Source organism: Strix aluco, chromosome 8 (genome assembly GCF_031877795.1).
Source record: "Strix aluco isolate bStrAlu1 chromosome 8, bStrAlu1.hap1, whole genome shotgun sequence".
NCBI lineage: Eukaryota > Metazoa > Chordata > Aves > Strigiformes > Strigidae > Strix > Strix aluco.
Window position 1 is genome coordinate 3,110,219 of NC_133938.1, and position 25,952 is coordinate 3,136,170.

General features: G+C 37.2%; 1 protein-coding gene across 5 annotated transcripts in view; it reads right to left on the reverse strand.

Moving 5' to 3' along the window:
* Positions 1–2,109: 2,109 nt before the first annotated feature.
* The window catches only part of EFCAB7 (EF-hand calcium binding domain 7), a 29,661-nt gene continuing 5,818 nt past the window's right edge, over positions 2,110–25,952 (reverse strand). For 2 of the 5 annotated variants that reach the window (XM_074831822.1, XM_074831823.1), the window contains exons 4-16: positions 25,135–25,346; positions 22,725–22,811; positions 21,702–21,897; positions 20,482–20,618; positions 14,338–14,479; positions 12,263–12,372; positions 11,098–11,255; positions 10,763–10,896; positions 8,539–8,687; positions 6,465–6,674; positions 3,824–3,931; positions 2,696–2,761; positions 2,110–2,266 (exon numbers count right to left, since the gene is read on the reverse strand). In XM_074831822.1, coding sequence (XP_074687923.1) covers positions 2,237–2,266; positions 2,696–2,761; positions 3,824–3,931; positions 6,465–6,674; positions 8,539–8,687; positions 10,763–10,896; positions 11,098–11,255; positions 12,263–12,372; positions 14,338–14,479; positions 20,482–20,618; positions 21,702–21,897; positions 22,725–22,811; positions 25,135–25,346 — 1,739 coding nt within the window. In that variant the 3' untranslated portion in view covers positions 2,110–2,236. Of the gene's footprint in view, positions 2,267–2,695; positions 2,762–3,823; positions 3,932–6,464; positions 6,675–8,538; positions 8,688–10,762; positions 10,897–11,097; positions 11,256–12,262; positions 12,373–14,337; positions 14,480–20,481; positions 20,619–21,701; positions 21,898–22,724; positions 22,812–25,134; positions 25,347–25,614; positions 25,737–25,952 lie in introns of all 5 variants that reach the window. The other 3 variants (XM_074831826.1, XM_074831825.1, XM_074831827.1) reach the window with 3 other exon arrangements.

Consider the following 25,952-nt stretch of genomic DNA (forward strand, 5'->3'; position numbering starts at 1 on the left):
TCCCGCTCCCTCCCGCTCCCAGTCTCGTACCGGCGGTGAGGTGGAGGCGAGACGACGGGAGCCTGCCCGCCGAGCCGCGGGCCCCGCGCCGGCAGTCCTCGGGGGTGCGGAGGCTGCGCTGCCAAGCTCTGTGTGGGGAGAGGGAGAGTGAGGGGCTCCGGCCCGGCCTGCGCAGCGCCCAGCACCTCGCTGGCCTGGCACCTTGCATCGGCCGGGGCCAGGTCCCTACGGCCACCAAGCAGGATGTCACCACAGGCCCTAACAAAATGTCTCCATAGACCCTGACAAAATGTCACTCCAGGCCCCAATGGGACATCACCACAGGCCCTGACAAAATGTCACTCCAGGCCCCAATGGGACATCACCACAGGCCCTGACAAAATGTCACCACAGGCCCCAACAGGACATCACCACAGGCCCTGACAAAATGTCACCACAGGCCCCAACAGGACATCACCCCAGGCCCTGACAAAATGTCTATATAGACCCTGACAAAATGTCACCACAGGCCCCAACGGGACATCAACCCAGGCCCCTACAAAATGTCACCACAGACCCCAATGGGATGTCAACCATAGGCCCTTACAAAATGTCACCCTGGGGCCTCCACTGACCCCCCAACACAAGCAGGAGACCCACCCAATGCCCCCCCACAAGGTGGTCAGGAAAAGCCAGTATTAGAAAAGTCAGAAAGAAGGTGCATTTTGTTATTCTAGGTCTAGTTCTCAGAAGAAAGGTAACATTCCAGAAATTCAGATTACAGTGTTAGAAGATGCTTTTTGTCCCAGAGAAAATAGGCTGGTACCTGTGTTCAGCCTTAAAAAGAAACACTAGAATGTCTTACTGCCTTGGTGTTACCTCATCTTGGAGCAAACCAGAGAAGATTCTGCAGATACAAGAGATCTCCATTCTCATCTCCTCCAGGGCAGGAAAGGTAGAACCTACCACGGAGAGTTAGCCTGTGTCTCCACTTAAAAAGTCAGATAATGAAACTCTTCCTAGCAGCAAGAGGATTAGAAAAGATTCCATTGTGAATTGCTCTGTCATGTTTAACTAGACCCTACCTGCAGCAAAACCAAGTCTTTTCACATGCAATGATTTCTCAGCTAAGTACTTCAGTTTTAACCATTCCTTTCCTAAAATGCATAGAGTAGCATATGAATTCCTGCCACATCTAACAAGGCTGATTTTATAAACAAAAGAAATGCAAATAATGGAGTGCTTGCATTGTACTGAGAGTGTCTCATTATTTCCCAGCTCCTTCTTAGAGAGGGAACTAGGATCTTCTGATGTATCCACACCTTGCCTGAGGCAGCGTTTACAGAACTATCTGCTAGAAATTACCAAGTATTTGTGAGGTCTCTTAATAAGACTTCTACTGCTTTTAGAAAATCTGAAAATTAAAACAGTATCTGCTGTACTTTTGAATTAAAAAAAAATGAAAAACTAGAAGATCACCAATAAACCTGCCCGAGCACCAACTGAAGTGTGTAAATCACTGCTGGCCTCTAGCAGGGCTCTCATTTTGTACCTGACATTTACTTGCTCAGGGTACGATTACAGCAGAGCAACAGCAGAGTGCAGGAGTTGTTGGCAGATAAATATAGCTTTTCAAGACTACTTGCTGCCCTTGCAGATGAGGTCACATACATTTAATGTCTATTTTAAACTCAGACACTTTTTTAAGTATCCAGTGGCCAGGGTCACCGTTTTTTTCCACATTAACAGACATTTAGAGGAACCAGAAAAAACATAACAGGCTGAATATTTTTAGTACCTCAAAGCTGTTTTTCATTGCTATTGCAGCTTAAACTTGGTGGACTTTAGCCTCCTATTATTATAATAATAGGAGACTATTTTAATAATAATTACTATCATTATTTAATAATAATTACTATAATTATTAACCTGAAAATAAGTAATTCCTGTTAACAGACACAAGCCCAAGACAAACCTTCATTTTCCTCAAATAATGTTATTTCCTTATTGTATATGAAAAGACAGACTTTATTTTATATAAAAGAGTATAAAAAACCAGGCAGTAATTACTCAGAACAAGTGTAAGATGAGTATTATCTTCAAATGACAAAAAAAAAAAAAAATTAAAAGGAAAGAACCAAATCCTTTACCAGGTGGCAAAATTAAATCATGAACCCTACTCCTTCATACTTCTCATGTCAAAACCACAAGAATGTTTAATTAGGAATCCATCAGACCCATTCAACAAAGTTTTTCCTCAGCGAAGCAGTTCCAGCATGTGATGGACCTACATTACATGTTATAGAAAACAAGAGCATATTTAGGGAAACTAGCCTTTATAAAACACAATTATATTACAACTGTCAGCCATATTACTGAACAGCACTAATTTTTACTGTCTCAATATTTTCATGCTAATGTATTTTGTTAGACTGTATGTGATGAATACTCTACTCTCAAAGGATTTTACATACGTACAGTTATTCCATCCCTAAGCTATCAGTATACGTTTCTTAAAAGCCATTAGCAGAAGTGTGACACCAGAAATAAGTAAGTACTTATGCGATTCATTGGCTTTAACAAATCAAACTCTGCAAAGTGTAAGTGTATGCCAGCTTTTTGAGAAGGACAAGACTACAAATTGTCTAGAAGCTGCCAAAAAAATTTCCTGGTCTGAATGCTACCAAGAAACATCTCTCTAACTAGTTTAACGTACGAGGGAATGCACACAATTATAAAACCATTCTTCCTGCTCGTTCAGCGGCATCACATGCTGAGAAACCTGTATACAAGAGAGAAAACAGAGGTGAAATAGTTGTTTATTGGAGAACTGCGCGTATGTTACCTAAAGTGCTAGGTAAGCAGAATGAACTGTTTCAGTACTTATATCGCTAACGTTAAATGCTGAACATTCATCATCTATAATGACAGTTGGTATTCAATAATTTAATTGCATGACAGCAAAATATCCATAAGGGGCACTGAGCCTACAGTTTTTACTGAACGAAGCCGAAATTAAAATTAGTAAAACCCTTTACAGGATCAGCTATAGATATTTAAAGTGTCAGCAGCAATATTAGAATAGGCCCCAACCCTGCCTGTGTCATGGGACTGTACCTGTTTACAACGGGTTTGAATGCATCTACACTGGAAAGCTGTGAAATACAAAATAGTTCACATGCCTCTTATTTTAAAGAAAGAGACCATACTTTTAGACTAATATAAACTGGATTTTCTTCAGAAATGAATGAAGAAAAATAGCATTTGTAATGTATTTTCAATCTCATTCTATCCCTTAGAACCTTCATTTAGAATTTTCACTAAAGCCTGCCCAGCTCTGGAATAGGGATCTGCAGATCAAATTGCCTTGTGGCTAAATGTGATCCATAAGCCAAGTTTAACAAAAAATAGCCATCTGCAAATCACACTGTGCATAAGGAATGCAGTACATATATTTTTATTTCTGACTAGCACATGCTTGGTCTGTTTCTCACAGACATCAATACATCTGATGAAAATTTGCAAAGTAAAAAAACAAAAGAAAATACAACCTTAAAAAGTATTAGTAAATGGTACATATATTGAATGGACAACTGAAACAGGCACTCCCATGAAAAACGGAACAACTATGGACTTTTATCTGCAGAGGGAAACATGGATACATCAAGTACATGTTCAGCTTTGAAATATCAAGAACTGTATCTGATCTGTACTGGTGATGAAGGCACCACTATCCACCAGCTCATTTCCATGATAAAACACCTGCAAAAGGAAACTGTAAAGATATCACGTGATTTTTTCTTTTTGCTTAGATTTTAAGTTGGCTAAACAATGAAAATCTTACCATTGTGGATTTCGGTGCCACTTCCACAGCAAAAACAGTAAGTCCCCTATTACTTAGGCAGTTCTTACTCTGCTCATTGTTGACATGAATAATCACTTTGTTTTCAGACTGCAAGTGAAAAAACACGAAGGCACCCATTAGCCTTAATGGTTAAGTGGCTGCTCTTTATGCAACAACTCCATGTTGCTCTTACTTCCTCTGACTTTGCTATTTTATAGGATCGAAATGCTTTAAGGATGCTGATGTCTACTCTCCTTGAAGAGTAACAGTTTCAAATGTACCTTAGCATCATCAGAGCCCTGATCCATTGCCAAAAGTCATTTAAGGCTCGTTAAATATACCTAAAGCACTTACAGAGTTTCAAAAGGTGACTGGACAAAGCCATACTAGATTTTAAGTGCAAATAAAGTATTTCTGTCTCAAGTAGTCCTTCAGCTGCAAATCACCAGAGGCTAGGACAGCAATCTGGAGAAGTGTCACTGGGTGCTTGTGAAATTTTTGTTTGCAACATCCCCTGCAGGCCATTTCTGAAGACTTCATTAATAGAGATTTTTTAAAAAACATTTGACAAGTTAATATAAGTATAATCACTTAAAGAACAGATGCTCTTGCTTAAACTATGTAAGAAGGATCCAATATATAAAACTGAAAGCTTGGGTAGCAGAAAACTCTTTAACCACCAGTTTATCCCAGCAATACTCAGACACAAGACCTAGGGACATGCTACTATACCCCGCTATTCAGCTGTCTCTAGATAAATCTCAATTAGAGAGAGATGTTGGGAGATGTTTGATTCTTGGACAATGCTATCCAGCAATCTCTTTGTATTGATAAATGGAGTAGAAACACAGTTACTTTACACAATCAGCCTTACGCAGCAGAGAAGCTACTATTAAGACTGGTAAGGACTGACCTGAAGGGAAAAAAAGATCTATCTCTGGTGCTTACAGTACAAAGGGTTTGTGAACAGCAGGGTGCAGATATGGTAATTCTTGAAATACGGTAATGTTGCAGAAATGTAAACACAATCTAGTGTTAAGCTGCTTATTACTTTGTCTAGCTGCTCTGGCATCACTTCAGTGAAGTTCTCGTTTCTACATGGCAGTGAGATAAAGGCAAACAAAAGAATTAATCAGTACAGGAAGATACTTATGGTAAGGGGAATAAGGTCACAAACATTCACCTAGCACAGAGGGTATATAATAGTAAGTTTGTACTTTGGATGATAGGAAATGCCTCATTAACTATTTATTTTGGTATATAAACAGGCAGACAACAGACTTGATACTGCTCAGTCCCTGAGAAATTTGAGGCTCCAAATGCAAGGTCTTTCAGTCTCCCCAGCTCACACCCTGAGTAGGGAGGGTTAGAAGACAGACACCTTCTTCTAACCCACTGATTAAATGCATATGCAAGGCTAAAATGGAATCCCTCAGGAACTAGCATATTTCCTTAATTTAATTACAGAAATAACAAAGAAACAATTATTTCCATTGAAATCATCAGTACAATAACTGAAGATAAAAATCAGACTGCCTGCACTGTGGGAAGCTTAGAAGATGACGGATGCATAAAACTGCCTTTTTATTATTTCTTTCCACACATTTAGAATCCAAAAAAGGCTCCAGTCTAATGAGATTTTCAGGGAAGTGCAACTATTTGCTTCAATGCAGAACAGAGGTATTTATGAAACCTAAATGGTATAAATGGCAGTGGTCAGTGATTTTAATCAGACAGCATTCAGTTGCCTCAGTACAGACCTCATCTCCTTCTCTGACATACCCCAAACATATAAATAACTCCAGTGTATCTACCCTAAAGGGCGAAGTGCAGATCTAAACCCGTAGTTCCAAGGAGCCTCGTCATTCAGTCCTAATATTAGTCCACCAACCCACACCCTTTTGCATGCTTGTCCGTTTAAAAATATACTTCTTGCTGTGATCTTTCAAGATTTAAAACATATTAAGTTTAGCATCTTACTGCACTGTATTTACTTACACACAGCTCCTGATATAAATGAAATGGAGGATGAACAGCACATTCATTAGGATCTATGCAAGAAGGTTTAAAACCTCTGCTTCTCACCAACCACTTTTGCTTGGATTTACAGTTGTTAACTTGAATTAGTAATAAAGCAGCCCTGCCAGTCAGTTTACAATTCATCCATAATATGCTTCTAAAACACAATCAATGCAAATCACTGCTCTTTTACTTTCATGTACACACTGAAAACATTAAATACTGTAAATCCTGTAGTCTTTGCTCTTCCTGTAATTGTATTTCCTGTTATTAGGTTTTTTTTTTCCCTGGTACTATGAACATATTATGTCTCCAATAATTATCAAAATTTTGAAAGATTGGAATGTGAACACAAACAAATATTCAGATTCTATATGATTCTTAAAACTGCTTGCCTCGTTACAAGAAGCTGTCCCTTCCAAGAGCACTGCTCCAGACTGTTTTGAAGACTGTCATATGTCAAAAAGAGCTTTGCATCAGGCACTTTTTTTTTTTAAATTAACTAGATACAGAAACTCAATATCGGAAATAGCAGAAAATGTAATTCTCAAAAATGATGCAAGGAGGGAAGAATAATAACAGACATTACCATAAAGTACCTTACAGAAGTCTCATGCCATACCTTGTTTTCAATGACAGAAGTGATTCTCCTGCCCATTTTGTAGGTATAGATGATTATGTTTTCACAGCCATCCATTACTTTGGCCTCTCCTTTATTAACAACAGACTTGCAAACAGCCCTGTTGAGTTGTGAGCTCCCTGCCTCTAGATATATGGCTTTAATTCTGGGTTTGCATTTTTCTGCGTAGATGTCAATGACAAAGGGGCATGCCTGCAATGTAGAAAGTTTTATCATCACTTTATCTGTAGATTTTTCCCCTCAGATTTTAATCCACAGCTCCTAAGTATTTTCATATATGTTCTGAAGTAGAATTACCCAAATACAAGTATGTCACTGAATGTTAAATATTCAAAACCTGAGACCTGCGACAATCTCTTAAAACAAATGAAAGCTCAGGACAAATGAACGTTTTTCATGCCAATCACAGTACACTCGATATGCACGTTGGTGCATTCAGCTCCAACATAGCAAACACTTCCTCAGATAGCAAAATGTACAGGAATTAAGATGAAGTATGAATGTATTTCAGGGTCTGAAATAAACCTGTCTTCTTTACCTATCACACTCTTGCTATCTGTGCCACTTCATACAGATTCAAAATATCTGCAATGTTGCATTAAGCACTCTGCTCTTACAGTATCTTGGTTAAGATTAATATGTGCAACAACCAGGAGTTTGCATTTTCTTAGACTCAGGAATAGCACCTCAGTTTCTTTCAAATGGCTATTGGAAACCACTAGGATTTCTCAAGCTCTGTCTTTAATTTGTTAGAGGTTCAATGTTCCTGAAATATCAATCTCTTAAATCATCTAGAATTGAAGAATTAAAGGGTTAAATTATAGACACAAGTTAAGCAGATGTACATTTGTAGATGAATGACTAAAGCATTCGGAGAGATATGTTGTCCTTTGGAAAGCAAAGACTATAGCCACGAACCACAGCTAGTATAAGGCACAAAATACCTTTCTGAAATTTCTAACTTGATAAAAACCTCCCCAAAAATCTTCTTTGTTAGAGAACAGCTCCCTCTTCCGTCTGAAATGCAGAAAGACAGTTTCGTGGTTGCTCTCCTAACCATATTCGCAGGAAAAGGAGAAAGTGCTCATCCTTAAGAAATCATTCACCATGATCTCAAGAGTTTCACTGAGAGACAACTGATGTTTCTCAACCATATTCAGTATTTTTGGTTCTGTATATATTTGTTTCACACACGTGTATTTTTATATGGTGACTACCCTGACCTGATTTAGTTTAACAAAAGTTAAAGAAACAATATAATCAGACTATGATTTTTAAAAAATCTGATTTTCTTGTGAATGAAACTTAAATGATTAAATTATCTGCACATTTAATGTTTTCTTTAATGTTTTATAATTTTTTTCTCTTCATTAAAGAAATCCTCTTTCTTTAGTGAGAACTATTAACAGCAATACTGATATTCTTTCTGTAAAAATAAAATCAATTTTAAAAATCTATAAGCACACAGAAACATCAGAGAAATAATCCCTGGTCATGTAAAGCGTGCCACCCAAAGCCCCTGCATTAAAATTTTATGTTGAATACCTTCAGACACTGTTGTGAAAGGCAAGAGTAGCAAAAATAGCCATGTCTGAAAATTATGAATTCTGAATCTGGGGAAAAAAAGTTACCCTTATCCACTTCTGTTGTGGCTTGGGTCAGGAAAGTGACTTTTTTAAGCAGAGCAAGTCCTGCATTTTGTAGGTTTGCTGACAGGCCACAGTTTACCATCACTGTCTTCTTACCGCTTCCCACCAGCAAGGTGTGTGAATTATTTCAATGGGTATAACCCAAGATTCCTTCCTCCACAACCCCACAGAATACTGGCTTTCTCTAAAGCAAAAGGCAGATTTCCTCCTTCAACAATGTCAGTGTTATCCTAAGAAACAGGATACCATAATGACTGAAAGTCATAGTGTAAACCCTGTATTAACAGTGTTTGGACTGGATCACTGACCTACTGAAATCCATTTATGACAGACAGAACAGTACTGCAGTTAAACACGTGAGGCAAGCTGTATGTGAAGCAGTTATTTTTGCTATATGGCTATCATACCTCTGTCATTTCTAACGCTTTATTGTAGCCCAGAGACAATAAAGTGACCCAAAGGTCACTAGGATCCCCTTCACGGTCATTGGCTTCCATGAGATTCAAATCCATAAATCCTTGTCTTGTTAGTTCATTCTTCTTCATATCAAAATTCTCTGTTTAAAAAGAAATATAAGGTAGTACTTCAACATCTGTTCTCTCTGCAAACACCCTATATCCTTCCAAAGCCAAACTCCCACTTACATTAACGAGGTTTCAAAGATGGAGCCACCTTGCAGCCTCAGGCTCTCCAATATTATTTGGGAATGTCCTTGATCAGACACATGCTCTTTGCAGAGCTTCCCTGTGGATTTTAGATGTGACTAGAAACAGCTGGCCCCTTATATAACCCCAAAGAGGGCGAGATTTCAAAACAGAAAGAGTTCGATTGATTTTTTTTTTCTTTTTGCTAGCAGTATTTGTTGTGGTTGAGATTTACAGAATGGGGTATTTTAGGAATGGGAAATGAAAAGTCTACTGGAGCCAGCACCCTTAGTGCTTGAGGTCCTTGTTACAGAAATGATTTACTTAGTTCCTAAAAAGCAATAAAATGCCACTAATCCTAACACCCCTCTCTAGATAGAATATCATAGATCGACCCCTCTAATGTCAGCAAACACATAATTGAAATGTCTTTGTGTCAGAGATTTTTAAAAATGGTTTTCTCATCTTCATAACAATGCTAAATCTTTACTATATATTATTAAAAAGGGATTACCAATTTAATAAATCTATCTAAGGGTACAGATGCTATAATAAATGGCTTGAACTTTGGTGTCAAGATTTATGATATTCGTCTGAACTCTTCAACTGATTAACGACCTGGTAAAACATTCACCATATTCTCTTCTCTCCTCTCTTACACACTTCACACACACATACACCCCTCCTACTCATGTTGAGACCAGTGCACAGAGGTGTAACACTGACAAAGTCATAAAGTGGGGAATAGCCTGTGCAGGCGTGAAAGGGACAAGAAACTCATATATAAAAAAGTATTTTTGCATGATCTTCTCATCATTTAGGAAAAAGTCCAGTATCTTAGAGTGTTTTGGGGAGAAATAATTAGCAGGATTTGTCAGCTCTAAATTATTTTGGCCCAAATTAAGCAAGGTGTCACAGCCTACACAGGAATGATATCAAACATGATATGGGCCTATATACAATGATACGCCATACTGGCACGTCAGACATGAATTACAGAAAAACTGTATTTCTTATAGAAACTTCTAATTTTCATACAATGGCTTCTGAATTTCCAGTGTGTCACTGCAGCTAAATTGCCCATGCTTTGAAACCACTGCTTTCATGCACTGTATTATTAAAGCAGCCTACAGACACTGGTGGTTGAATTCTCCTAGCCCTGTTATGAGGTAAATACGTGCATACAAGCTTAAAGCAGTGCCACAGAATTCCTTTTTTCTTCAAAATTGACATTTATGGCCCAACACTGCACCTACAAGCTGGCAAGATGTCCAGTAACACTGATGAGATGTATCAGCAGGCAGAAAACAAAAGCACAGCTGCAAGAGTCTTAACTTCTGCCAGCTTCCTTATCTCACTCACGGAAGTGTCAGAATCTCACGGCTGTCATATAGCACAATATGGACAAACTGACACACCATATATGAACCTTCAAAAGACAGATTTTTAATGAAAAACTGCTTATATCTGAAGAAGATACATAGTTGCAATAGGTATTTTCTAATGTCTAGTTTTCTGAACAATCATCGTAAGTTCTAGATGCCATTTTTAAAGCATCATATACACATTAATTAAATGTCCCTCTCAACACTTTGTGATAAGAATTATCAGCTTGATCTGCAGAAAAGAGATTGATTAAATGAATACCTGTTACAGTTTAATTCACCATATGATCCATGATTCGAAAACCTGTAGTTTTTGGCAGCTACAAAATCTTTCACCTACAAAACTTTGCAATTAGCAATGGGAAGAATTTTCTCAGCAGGTCAGTGGCACACAAACCAGAGTGAAGCAAAACAAAGGAGAGGAGACTGGAAAAGGAAAAAAAGAGAAACAGAGGAGAAGAGAACAATATCTATATGTGTTCTTCATACAGGCTACAAAATACTCAGTTCTTCTATACTATATAGATAGTAGGATGCTATAAACAGCTTGCAAAGAGATTGATAGCCCTAATTAGTTGTATCAAGCACAGCAGTGAACTTACCCTTACACACAGCCCATGCTTCCTCATCACATTTCTCACCGCTAGTTCTCAGTTCGAAGAAATTGTATTCCTCCAAACTCAGAAGGCCATTTCCATCCAAATCAATTGTTTCAAATATATCCAACAAAGCAGCTCTAAGATGAAAAAGGCAGAACCATTTCCAAATACTTCTGTTTCCTTTGCTGTCTCATAATACTGTCAATAACCATTCAGTCTATTTGAGAACATTCTGTACAAACAGCACTTTAGTAACATACAGCTTTTTAGAAGCTAGATGTTATTTGAAGCACACACTGTTACAATAGTTACCATGCCTATTTGGGAATATGACTCACCGGAACTCTTTGGTCAGGGCCAGTTCTCCATCTTCACCCCTATACACTAGTTTTGCTTCTCCAGTCATTTGTGCTTTTACCTTCTTCAACCTACAGCCTGTTGTGAATGGGAGCAGCCAGTAAATTCCTGATCCAAGCTCCCCTTTCCATCCAAACATCTACTCTTAAAGGAAGAGAGACAAGTTTGTAAGTTACTTCTCAAATGATACCTTTCTCTATTATTAGCAATATTCAAACAAAAGTGATTAATTACTTGAAAACACTGGTAATGCTAGGTTCTTTTCTTAATGAAAACATGTCTACAGTGAGATGCTGTGTGATGCCATTTTAAAGACACAAAAACTAGTGAATCTCTTGGTTATAATAAAAGTTAGAAAAACATACAGGACCAGAGATGAGGGGAGAACAGTCATTACTAGAAATGTCTAATAACAGTCCTATCACTTTTCAGATTTGTAACACTCTTTAATTGTTAAACTTTAAAACAAAAGCAGCCAGAAGAAGGCTGACAAAACCCACCAAGTTTTTAATTTCCTCCCTGATTTATCAGCTTTGTTCAAACTAGCAACAAAAATTTCCTATGTAAAAAGTTACAAGTGACTTAGGGTTTAAGAAGCAAGCTGAATTCCCTGTGGCTTAGAAGGGAGACGTGAGTTCATGCTGCCATTTCTCCTCACTTATTTCTGCCTTAGGATAAAACTATTCTGTGCACTATGAAGTTCAAAATCATATATATGGCAAGGAGAAAGAAAATTGAAGGAAATTTTGACAAATTTTACCTTTGAAATTTTGTTTTTGTAGGTGCAGGAATACAAGTGAGTTTCCACAAAGTATCTATACAGATAACCAACAACTCAGCAAGACTTGCCAACACACCACATGGTAATATGGTCCTCACAAGAATTTCATTAAACTTCCATACATGTGGCTGAATTGCAATTCAGCCCATCCAAAGGGCCCAACTAAGACAGTACTGCATCTTACCTTACATAAGTTCTGCTAATTTTGAAAGGGAACATGCACAGAACAAGTGTTTCTTCTCTCTTCTAGTCTGATTAGGTATAGTTTTAATTCCTTCCAAACACATGGGAACTCACCCATGTGGCATTAACACATACATTAAAGATGTAACAATTAAGATAGGAAAACAACAAAAATATTTAACCTCTTTGTTTTGTTGTTCAGTAAAGCTTACAAGCTGTAGATTTTCTTGGGTTTCGTTTTCCTTCAGAATATACAAAGCTGTATCCACTGACAACCAATGACAAGATTTGCCTAAAAAGAAAAACATTCCCAACATAAATGCTTAATAAATGGCACAAAATTGTTTTTCCTTGAACCACAAAGTAGATATTTCCATGGTATTTATAATATTGATCCCTGTTAATGTAAGATGGAAAAAAAAAAAAAAAATCACTCTATGCTATCGGGATTTCCTTCCTATTTAGGCCAATCAGAGAAATTGTTCCAAGTCTTGTGACTGTCTCACAGATAATGATTACTATTAACAGTTCTAATACAAAAACCTTTGGTACTTAAGGAAGCTATTTCACTGTTCCTACCATTAGTACCACTTTATCATTTACTACTTTTCTTTATACTAAGGCTACTAGATATTTGTAGTTAAGGATGTTAACAAAACTATATCATATTCTCTTCTGATGTTCTGTAAAATATTGTTAAACACATCTTGACTGAAAATCCAGACTATGTGCAAAAGCTAGGGATACCAGAAGATGTAAATCTCAGAAGTATAAGTTTCAATCATTTTTAAGATCTAAATAGCAAGATCCCCCTACATGGCATCACATAGGATTTGTTTGTCTGATCATGTATGATTTATCTCTCTAGGGTTGGATTGGAATGGAGGCCCGGTCTTAGGTATGTTGACTAGATGCCATTTGAATCCCTTTGGTTTCATGTAGCTGCTCAGTTCCTGAGGGCAATTAATCAATGAGCTATTAAGTAGCCTTCAAGTTAATCAGAACACAGCAAAATGAATGCAGGGGCTTAGTTCTTCTACAGTTAGGAGTCAAGAATACTAAAGAGTGGCTACGTACCACACAACTTTTTTAAAAATTTGAGAATATTTTTCATTTCTCATAAAAAAGTAATTCCTCTGCTAACATGAATCCTTACATACCGATATTATGCCTTCCTCGTCACAAAAAACCCCGCAAAGATATTTCTATATAGTAACATGCAAAAGTAGAATTTTTTTTACAAAAGACAAGTACTCTTTTGGTTACACAGAGTGTCTGGACAATCCTGCAGCAGAACTATTCTAGGCACAGCTTAAGAGGGTGCCACATGAAAAAAGAAGTTATGAGCTGAACACTAAGACATTCTGTTACTCAAATCTATTTGTATTGGACCATGTTTCCTCATCATTAGAAGTCTGTTTATCAGCTTCCCATTTCAGCCAGGTAGTAAGTGGAAAATTACTACTGTCTGTCAATTATTTGCAGTGAAGATTTTATTACCAACCTCAACCAGAGTCAATTACCAGCCTGTAGCACAACAGCCAGTCCACTCTAAAACATCTCTGGGATCTAATGGCTTCTGTTTCACAGGATTAGAGAGGAAATAATCTACTTGGGGAAAAAATAATTCCAACATAGCAACTAGATAGAGCTCCTTGGTAAATCACTGGAGAGAATAAAGCCAATAGCATTTGGAAAAAAGGAGCACAAATGCTGTCTAATTTCAGGTGGCTCTAATGCTGGGCTTCACTCTTTTAAGATGAAAAAATAAGCAAACTAAGCAATAAATCCCTCAGACAAGATTCACAATCAAAACATCAAGATACCATACTGCCACAAAAGGCCATAACCTATTTTAAGTATTTACAAAAGTATCTGAGGTGGAGAATATTCACTAAATTTTGTATTGTTGTTTTCCACAAAGTACATTAACACCTTAAAGACACTGATAACAGTGCTAATACTTGAATTTTGTCATAAGAAACTTCACAAATCTATGGCCAAAAATAACCTAAGGAGTTGGCTGACTAAAGGGAGAAAGAGAATGGACTGCCCAGGCAGTGAGCACAAAATGACACAGCAGAAAATATGGTGTGACAAGTTAAGTTATATTTTTAATAGGACTCTGTCAACAGAGAAAAGTATTGCTATATCGCATTTGCGAAATATTGCAAGTGAGAAAGGGAGAGATGTATCAACAGAAGAGAAAATATTTTTTATAGAGGAAAATTCTCCAAAGAAATACAAGTACATTTACCTTCTACCTGACGAATGTTTAAAGGCTTGATGGTAATACATACTGTAGACCTTTGAGGTAAGTTCAGCTTGTACTTGTGACTAACGATTTCGCCATCTTCTTCTAAGTAGAAGCATCCTTTGGACTGTGCACAGTGCCATTCCTGAAACCAAGCAACTATTAGATGTTGCCTTGATCTTTGATGAAGATAAAAGTGCCTTCTCTGAAATATATTAATTTGATGATGTAATAAATCCTGCATAAAATACACTACAAGATACAGCACTGATCATCTACTCTTTTTTTTTTTATAAATTAATTTTCTCCAATAGTCCTTTTTGTAGTCATTTTTTGTGGAGCAGTTAGTAACACTGTTTCACTTCTGAAAAATGCTTGAAAAACATACAGAATACCCCAGTGCTCAAATAGCTGAAATTAAATTTGAATTGCCATAAAGAAGCAAACTGAACTCATGAAATTCTCTGAACTGTGTGATTTACCACTGAAAGGCTGAAATTTTGCTAGATTAGTTCCATTAAGCCAATCAAGCAAAGAACATAACTGATTAGCTGAACAATGAGGAGTTATTTACTCAGACAAATCACAAACACAAGTACAGGTCAAATTAAGTGGTTGTTCTTGACTTTTCTCAGAGCTATTGGAAAGATATAAACTGAAAACCACTGTATTTGTGAATAATATGGTTCCTAGAGAAGCCATGATTTCGCCGAGATGCTAAAACAGCTACATGCTTCAAATGTTTTATTTTTTAAAAACAGCAAGTCCCAATTTTCATTTTCAAATATCATTTGAATGATATTTCTTTAGCAAAATAAAAATAAAGTCCTTACAGACATATTGTATGTCTTGAGGAACGGAAGACATTCTTGATTTGCCTTCCCTGGTCTGGATTAAGTCCATGATTTCTAGTTACTTTCCTAGCAATGGAAGATGTTTCGGAGCAGAGCCTAGCAGAAGGAATCTTTCAGTGTAATCTTAGCAGAGAGCTCTGCCCAGGTGGCTGTACCTATGCTTGGTGTTCAGAGTCACCGGTAACCTAACACAGATTTGAGAAGAGAACTTGTAAAAAATGGAGCAGGTCTGCATGCAACTCCCAGTGAGGAGGAGGCTGACTGCTAACTCGGTCTAAGGCCAGTCTTGACCCCAGTGCTACATTTCATTTCTCCTCTTAAGAGCCAGTTCTCATTACAACACATTCACTCTCAGTTGATGGTACTTTACAGTCAATGACCTAAAGGTGTCAGGCAAGAACTGGACTTTGCTACTGTACGTACACTTGGTATTACATGCAGTTCGGATCCTGAGTTTAGATCTTCCCATTGAGAATTTTACATTTCTTAAGAATATAAATTTCTCAGGGACTTAGATTTAAAGAGCCTTCAGTCCTGTGCCACTGCTTTGCCACTGATTTCTGTGAGAACAGGATCGACTCCTCCATACTAAACATTTCTCATTCAAACATTACCAAATTAATCTTCATTATACTCCTTTCTGCTTTAAGAACTTTTTATAAATTAATCAAAGTGAAGAGAGAGATGTACTTTGAGAAAACTCACCACCTGTGTGGCATAGAAAGACTGCAGAATCTAATACTATCTTTCACTCCATTTTCTGCCTCAGAATTACTCTTATAAGTTTCACCCAAACAGCACAAACTCAGCTATGAAGAGAATCTTCACACTAAAGGAATAAAAATATATCCTCCTGAAAACATGAATGTGGATAAATACTGAGACGTCCAAATTTTGCATACCTGGAAACTATTTTAATCTCAAATTACTTATTATTATGGTAAAACTACCCTGTCCTAGCAAAGATGTTGATCTAAAAGCAACATTTATTTCAGCCTCAGTACCCCAATAATTTCAGTAGCATTATGCATCATACCAATTTGAGATGTCAAATTCTGCTAGTTATATTTGCATACCGGCATATACAATATGGAATACTTTTAGTACAAATACTATATACTTTGCAACTTTGCGCTGTTCGTCAGAGGTTTGGGATTTTTAGAGAAAATTAAGACTTTGCTAACGAACTCCTAAGAGACTTTAAAAGACTAAAAGACTTTAAACACACTTCCTCAGAGCACAGGCTATCAAAAAGACAAAGATCAACTAAGCTATCTAAAAGAAAGTGGGACATCCAATCCCTGATGGAAACTAATATCCAAGTCCCCCTCCTCCCCTAATCTCCCATAATCTTTCCCAGTTAAGATAACATGTTGGATCTGGGACCTTTGTGGAAATCTATCTTCTCTGCCATCAGAGATGCAGAGGGAACAGTGTGCTCTTAGAGGAGCAACGATCTCATCTCACCAGCTACATCTACGCTGTGAAATAAAAGCCAGCAAGAAGCACGGCGAAGCGTTCAACCCCATACCTGTCCCCCATGCTGTTTAGCTGTTAGCTCACTCCATGGTGCAGTTTCAGATGACTACAACTAGCACTCTTTAAAAATGTGTACACACTTCAAAGGGTTTTTCACTTCAGGCACTGCTTTCAAAAAGAAATATGCATATAACTGCACTGGATGTGTTTTCCTGTGACCTACAATCCATCAGGTTTTATAGCCTTGCACACTCCATGCCATGACCCACCCTACAGCTTGTAACACGTATTCTTGGTTGGGATGCAGAGACGTAAGATTGTAAACACCACTGGAAAACAGAATTTCGTAAACCCACAACACTACCACGTGGGTTCTAGCAAAAAAAAGCAAGCCAAGTGCCATTTAAAGTGGACACAATCTGCTTGAGAGGGTGCTAGGCCTAAGCCTTGGGGAAGCAGAGCTACCTAAGCTACTTGGTCCACCGAGTCAGAAATCAGTCCCTGGCCACCTTTTATGCAGTGGTATGGACCTAATTAACAAGGCCACCTAAAAATTTTATACTGATCTTTATCCATGAAACTAGATTTCTAGTGACAGGATAAGCAAAAAGGGTCCAATCACAAAAAATAATTATGAAAGAAGTGAACAGAGACAAAACATTACTGGGACTAAACAGTGAGGGTTAAACGTCGAGCAACAGATAGGGTTCTCTCAGACAAACAAGTGGATAATGGGAGTTGATATTAACATTAGAGTCAACGTAAATCAGTGCTAGAATTCGAATATGTAGTTTAGTCTGTTAAATCACTTCTAGTACTATTCCATTCTCAGTAAACTGTTAATTCCAATACTTGCATGACTCCTAACTTCTTCTAAAGTCCATGTGCAGTAAATCGAGTTTTTTTCCTTAAAACTTGACACAGCTGACATAACTGGTTAGCTCATTTAGTCTCTAAGCTTAAGACCTTACAAACTGTTTGAAAAATTAACGACATTTCACAAAGATCAAAGTCAAAAGGTCTGCTAATGAAGCAATATGGCTGTTCTCTGAGAAAGAAGAATGCATAATGTAAGTTTAAACAGCAGTCCAAATGTGCTATAACTATTCAAAAAGATACCGTGACAATTTTCACGTGCAAAACTTACTCCAACAGCCACATTCAACTCCCCCTTTCTCACGATGGCAGTGGTCTTCAAACCATCATCTCACAGATAGTCCATGGTGCTTTGTCCTGTTTACCTTCTATTTTCTAGCTGTTACTTCAGATGAAAGACTACATTTTTGCAGTTTTGCATTCAGATGGGCATTGTTACAACAGGTACATCAAACGATGCAAGTAAGCAGGGAAAATACCTCAAGGAACAATATGCAGGTTAAGATGTGAGCAACAGCAAGCAAAAAGTCTGACTGCTTTAGGAATCAAATACTAAACTGTTATGCTTGCAGAGAGCGTAAGGTGGTGCTATACTCTCTAAATTACCTATGTCAAATTACAAACAGGTATGTAAATTTGGGAAGCTAAAAGGCAATTTTCTGGTTCGATTTTAGTATGTCACTTCAAAGCATAACAAAAGTTGCCAAATAGTAGCTAACACAGTGGGAAATGTTTGTATTAAAAATGATAATCATAAAGAAATGTTAGGTACTACCTGCTGCTGCCAGTGCTGTCCCTGCCCAAATAATGCATTCCACTGCTATTACAAGTTAAGTTATTACTGAAATTGTCCACACAATCACGCATAATTCCAAATAAAAAGGAATGTTTGCGAGAGGAATTGTTCCTACGATTAAGCAGACAACTTCAGTTCAACACTCTGTCTTGTACAAAGCCATTCCCTACTACGGACAGAAAAAGTCTCACTAGTTCAGTTGCATGAGGCTACTTCACAGACATGAGTGAGAGCCTATAACTGTTTCTTTTGGCAAAAAGACTTTTCTCAGATATTTCTTTTGTTACCCACTGTGTGTACAGGTCTTTCGCTGACTTCAGTAGAGCAGAATACAAATGTAAGACTCTTTAGCAGGGATAATTTAGCTGCCCAATGCAGAAAGGTTTTAGAACATGATACACTGCTTTTTTTTGTTAATGTCTTCCAGTCTTGACTAAAACCAACACAAAGAATACTTTCAGAAATTTAAGATCTCCATTAGCCATCTTTTAATGAATTGTGATTCAGCTACAGTTGAAGCCCAACAGGTCAGCATGTTGTTTATACACATCTGTCGCACTTCTCTATTTTTGTCCCCAAATTTATTTATATGGCTCTGAACATGTCACAAAACTCCACTGGCAAAAAGAAAACACATGGAAGAATGTCCTATGAACACATTCCATGTTTTCTATACGATTTTATATTTAGACCTTCACCATGTTTTGACTTTCACTGTTTTGTTCTATCAGAAATGAAAAGTTGGCATTGGTCAAACTTCATGATGGCCATATTTTCTTACTGTCCCAAAAAGACAGGTGAACTGCAGAAAAAAAAATATTTCTGAATATAAGATAAATAAGAATTTTTGAGTGCTGGATTCTGAGCCACACCACAAATCAATCACTCTGTATTTATTCATTGATTTTGACATTGTGCCCTTAATAGTTAGGGTTAAAAAAAATTAGTAGTTCTACTTACACCTTTTCACATTTATTGATTGATTTCAGTTTTTGTATGATGCTAATCAATAGGAATCAATATCTGCAGCTGCTTTTTTTTTTTTTCCAGTCAGTTCTTACTAGCTTGTACAAAGAAAGAGGAATCCAATATTGGGAAACTGTGCGATGGTTTTTATATACTACATATCATGTTTGAACAAGGTGAAATTGCAGGTTAAATTGCATGGAGGTCCAGATACCTAAACAGACTGCAAAAAATTCCTTCGAGATTATGTTTTTAAATTTTAATATAGAACAAATGTCACTGTATAGCAATGCCCAAGATATAAAGGACTTTGGAGTTCAATAACAAATACAGAGTTGTTATTTGAAACAAAAATGTAACTCATGAGAACAATCAGTTCCGTTTTCTAGCAGCAGTTATACTATGTGGTCATAACCATTTTTTCCCTTTTATACAGGAGTCTCAAGGTGCACATTTTTAATGTATCCTAGCAGTTTCCAGTTAATGTTTTATATTTCTACAGCTATTATTTTCTGTTGAAAGAAAACTAGTAAAGGTTCAGTCAAGAAAGGGAAAACAAAGGAAGAAGATCAATATTAACACTCTACAAATATTGACTTAGCAAAGTGACTTTGTTGTCTTTCTCCCACAGGAATTTATATTGAATGAGTGATTTATTTAAAAGAAAATACTGATAGAACATATTAGTCTAACTAAAAATCAATATTTTCAGGCTACAGCATATATTTACAAAGTAATGCCCAACAAACTGAATATGCTCACAGATCTGTTATTTATTTCCAATTACCTTTCATATAAAGGTTTATGATACACAATCTTTCAGACTACTTACACATTTAAAGTTCTCACCAACCTAATAAATTATTAAATTCTAAATTTCTCAAAAAGTCATTAAACGTTTTATCCAACAGTGGTTTCATTTATAAAAAAAACACACTTTGTTCTATTAAACCTTCACACCTGAAAAATTATTTTCAATAACTAGATGTCAGCAAAACCAACAGTATATAAAAATGTTAATAATAATACGTAGCAAGAAACCTCTTGGTAGTTTATAGCTGCCCTTGACAAACTATTAATAAAACATAAGCGAAAAATCAGAGAAAAACGGTTTCTTATTTAAAATGCAATAACATATGTGCCTAGAGGAAAACAGCATAATTTCAGTAGGACTACCTTACACGCTACCTTCATCGTGTCTGGCTCAATTAGCTTTGTGCTTCTGTTGCTACTGGCGCCCAGGCTGAGAGTGGTAGAAATGGATGCCTTGCAACTCTGAGCTGATGAGGGTCTTGAAGGAGTTCTGCTGTCTCCTATAAACACAGATATTTAGTTACAGTGACATTATTTCAACCCACCCCTAGTGCAATTTATCATAAAGCCTTACATTTATAGGCACACAGAGGAAAACTGGATGACAAGAACTTCAATCAGATGAGCCGACTTCCCTTATAATTATGTAACATTTCATAATTCATTAGCAAAACATCTTTACTTCCCCGACTGTACATCCCAGGTGAATGGGCATATGATGGGAGAACCCTGGCATCAAATCTGCCTGAAGGGCAAGAAATTGTGACCACATGATTCCATTTACCTTGGAATCAAGGTAAATCTGTCCTGAGTGGATAGGTTTAACCTGCTTCTAATTTAAAGTTATTTCTTTTCAGGACAATGTAGTTTCCCTGCCAGACAGCACATCACTTATGCACAGCTGCCCAATACAATTACTTCCAAGCCTTTACTTTCTGGTTCCTTATGTTGGGCCAACTCTGCCAGTACAATTGTTGATTTAGCTACACAAACTCAGTCTTCATCACTGTTTTGTCATCTCTGCACCTCTTCAGTATTGCCTAGAATTGAAGCAACTTAAACAGAACACACTACATGTGAGTATTTTACACATGGTACCTTGGCAGTCTGTTAGCCTGTGGTCTTTTCCCAGTTTGGGAAGGTTTTTAAGTATCTTTGTAACTTCAGGAAGAAAATTAAACTCTCATATTGATTGTACTTGAAAAGTAGCCTCGATAATTGAAACAAACAGACTGCTTATTGATAAATGTTTAAGGTTTCATCTCTGATCTGGGAAGGAAATAACTTGCTGTGTTGCAACATCTGAGCATTTATTTTCTCTCTTCCCTCTGGACTGTCACGTGAGAGTCAACAACACTCACTCTTAAGAATCTGAGAGCTTCCAATCATAGACGCAGCCAAAGTCTGTTTGAACACAGAGGTCAGATATTCTACTGAGACAATTATGCAATTGTCACAGTATAAATTTATATTAGTCAATAACATCCTCACTAATCTGAGAAAAAAATTAAAGACTCAGCTTTTCACTGACCCAGAGCATGAACTCCAACAGAATGCAAACTCCCAATATGAACTATAAATACCTTTTGTTGGTGCTAGTTTGTGATCAGTTTTCCTCGAGATTCTTGGTGATGGTTTTGATACTGGCACTGTGATCCCTTCAGAGGAAGTTTCAGCTTGACTTCCAAACTGCTGTTGCTTCAATCGATTATCAACTTCCAGCTTCTCTCGTGCAGTCCTGCAGCACTGCTCACTGGTTGTCATGTATAAGTCACAAAACTTTAAAGAAAACTAATCTGTTAAGTGGAACATTCTTTCTCACAGTTTTAAGGATTAAAATGTAACATTAGTAAGGAAAGGACATATCAATAGATGTAATGCATTTTCTCTTAAAGCACAATATTAATTTTCATTTTTGTTAATCGGAGCAACCACTCAAGTGACACAGTAAAATGGAGCCACGATTCAACGAGAAGGTCCAATATTGAATGAAAATTAAGCGCGACTTTCAACCCAAGAGGTGATTTATATTTATTTCTAGATATCTGAAGACTGATATTTTTTTTTTAACATGATTTTTAATAGGGGGTTCTTTTTCTCCTATGAAACTATATGGATGTACAAATCTTTTGGACTGTTTATTCAGTTCAAAACTTAAGAAATTATGTCAGAAAAACTGATAAGGTGTTACATCCTGAAAATCAGATGTTCAGCATACATGATAATGTCCCACACACAAAAAATCATGAAATGTCAGAGACATAGCAACTCGTACCGATTAGCTATGTTTGCTGCCAACTATCATCTTTATCCTGCTATTCCTTTAACTCTTACCTTCACACATGCTGTTAGGCTTCATGCTTACTGTTAGGCTCTGCCTAACACATTAAGTTCACTTGCAGCAAATAACCTTTTCAAGGATAATAGCTAGAGCTGTATGTACCAGCCCACGCTCCAGTACGTGGGCAGCTGGACGGGGGCCTGAGGTAAGGTCATGAATAGACCAACACATGGAGGTGGTCTGTATTGTATTTGATAATGCTAATACTGCCAATAACATGAAATCAATAACACAAGAACAAATAATATCACTCTGTTTAACGTACCTTGTTGTAGTCAAGTTTGCCACGACAGTTAAAATCAGCTTGTTTAGTAATGGTACTCACTTCATCCAGAGTCATTTTTTCACCTCTCTGAAATAAAAAAACCCTCAGTTTGGGTTCCTAATCAAGAATGCTGTTCACCTACAGCACACGTTAATAAAAACACAAAGAAATATTCTTTTAATATCCTTTCAGGGAATCTTACCTTGGATTAGATTTAAATGGATTTTTATTTGAATCATGTCCCTACAACGCTACTAAATACTGAACAGATGAATTGCACCAGCTTATGCAATTTTGCGGTGTCTTCTGGAAACCTACCATGAATGACTTACATGAATTTCAGAAAATCTTCCATAAACTGAGGAATCCCAGTGCTCAGTCATTCTTACTTACATTGTAGCATGCTAGCAACCAAGAGCTAACTTCATAATGGTTAGTTTCACTTATTTACTTGAGCTACCCCATTATACCTGTCTCCAACTGCAGTTTAGTTCACTAGAAAGGTTATTCCAGGCATGGATTTGCCTTACACCTATCTCTACTTGGAATCATTAGTCTGAAGCTAAAACAATTTCATGCCTTTTGGAACCAAGTCTGAATTGCACGTCAGAACACCAATCTGAGAGCCCCACTTGCCAGGTGGACACCAGGTACCTCTCTCAGGAAAAAAGCATGTCTTCCACAAGGTCCTCCAGCAATTTCCTCTACACAGATGCACAGGGCTGTTAGCAATGACACAGCAATATATAAAGAATATATATAAAATTGGGATGAAAACTAATGCAAACTTTACTGTTGGTAAACAGGTGATGTGGACATTATGGTCCCAGAGACATAGTGGATTGCAACAAATCCAGTCCTGATCCTTCCCCCTTTGAACAGCACCAGTTGCTACTGCAGGCACATCTAGCAAGTTCTTCAGCCTGGGTCTATATAAAGCCCTACCCTGACTTTATCTAACAATACAGTCTATAGCTCTTCATGGCATAACTACAGTAGCACTAAACATCTGTTACTATCATCTTTCGTTATACAAAAAATACTTCCTTACCATTGCAACTATATCTTTTTGTTCATGCAGAACAAGGATTGAAAGTTCTGCCACATGTTTGAAGTAAATAAGTAATTTTGTTTTACTGGGTCAACCACAACAAATATAGTATGTAAATTGTTTGTTCCTTCTGTCCCAGTTTGCTCTCCTCCACATTTCCTTACATTTGTTTTCTCACTTTTGAGCACTCTACTAGAATTCGGCTACTGGTCCATTTTTAATTGTTACTGCTCTCTAGTGTTTGTGCTGTGCAAGATGATCAGCTTGTACAATGAAGGAGTGGGTTTTTCGGCTATACAGAGCAAAGAACCTGACAGAACAGAGAAAGAAAATCATTGTAATCATCTATGACGTCCGTCTATGTAGTTTAAAGTCAGAGCATCAGCCCTAGACCAACTTGGAAGGCTGTTCCATTTCAGGGGTTTGGTTTCCTTGCTTTGCAGATCCTCAGAGGACCTGGATTTTAATCATGCCAACACTCATCATTCTAACATACTCTCACTAGTGTTTTCTTTAAAGTTCCATCTCCTACAATCTCCTATCATCATAAAAATCTCAGCTGCTATTTAAAAAAAAAATAAAAATCTTTTCTATCCTTTCAGATTATACAATGAAACCTAAAAATACGGTGGCTATTCAGCAGCTAAGTAAGAAGTTCCAGATATCTTTTAATGTCATTATTTTAAGCCATTATTTGGGTTGATAATGCATAATCTCTAACCAAAGTATTGACTTACCCTAGCACAGTTTACTTTAAGACCCCAATGAACTAACTATAAGATCCAGGGAGGTCACTGGCATGACAGAACATCACAGCTGTGATAAAACTAAAGCACTGCCTTAATATTTTATGTATAACATAAAAATACTATTTTTTAAAAGACAACAACTTATGAGTGGAGCAAAGGTATGTCATTAATTCTCTCAGTAAAAGTTCATAACCCCAACGGGCTGCCGAGGGGCTCTGTAGAGAATAGAGGAATTTGCATGAACTGAACCAAGGGAGAGACACGTGCTTCCCTTTCTGTGGCTCCACTGCAGTATAGATAGAGTTTCAACAAAGCATCTGTGAAAATATGAAAAAAAATTTTTCTGCCAGCTTCCACCTTCAAGGCACAATTGCTGAAAGGGAGAGACAGGTTATCAACTGCAAGACTCTAAGGGGAAAAATGGAGAAAACATCAGATAACCACAGAAAATTAGACATCAAATTGCAGAAGAATAAAAAAAAACATGAATTACTTACTGATTCTTTTGATCAGGAATGTGTGTTTACACATTCAGAATAGTTTTACCATCTAATTTCCAAACTCTTTACTAATGGTTAAAGATGGATAATTAATTTCTGCTGATACTTACCGTTGTAAGAATTTTATAAAGTTCATCATGTAAAATATATCCAGTGTTATCTGTGTCTATTTTTCCAAATGCTTCAAGCAATTCAGTTTTTGTAGCCGGTTTTTCTTTTTTTAAAATAGTACAAAAATCATCAAAATTCAGTGTGGTCGTTTGTGAAGTCCAGTATTTATTAACTGTCTTCTGAGATGGATTTCTTCCAGCCTGTTGAAGTACTGAACAATAAAACACAGTATTAACTATATATACCAGCTGTCAGTAAAGAAGTTTTCTCAAAACATCCTTTAATCACTTTCTATGTTCAGACTTTTTTTTTAAAACCCAATCCATCCAAGGGAAGAGCGGGTCTGAAGGATAATTTTGCTTATAGTCTTAATCTTGTACTCTACTGATACAGACTGACTGTGACCTTCCCTGGCCTTGAATTCTGCAGTTTGTACCAGAGAGGTTCAAGCAGCCTGAGGGGCAGATGAGCTCACTCACATATTCTTTTGAAAGGAGTCATCAAACAGGCAGTGCCGGGCATCCTAGATCATCCCTCGCAAACTATGATCCAGCACCGAGATGATGTATGCCTCACTGCTGAGAATCACACCCATTTTCTTCTACAGAAAAAGGAAGAAGCCAGAGAGCAGTCTGTGACTTTTTATAACACAATACCACATGAATTATTTTGCTTAAAGGCTCTGGATCTGCAGCTTCCACTTACTAGTGTGCACTGTTCTACTAAACTCAAGGGATGTCTCCCTTAAAGAAAGTTAATGGGTTCAAACTATTATTTAAGCAAAATATCCATTAACTCAAAGACAGTCTCCTCAAGT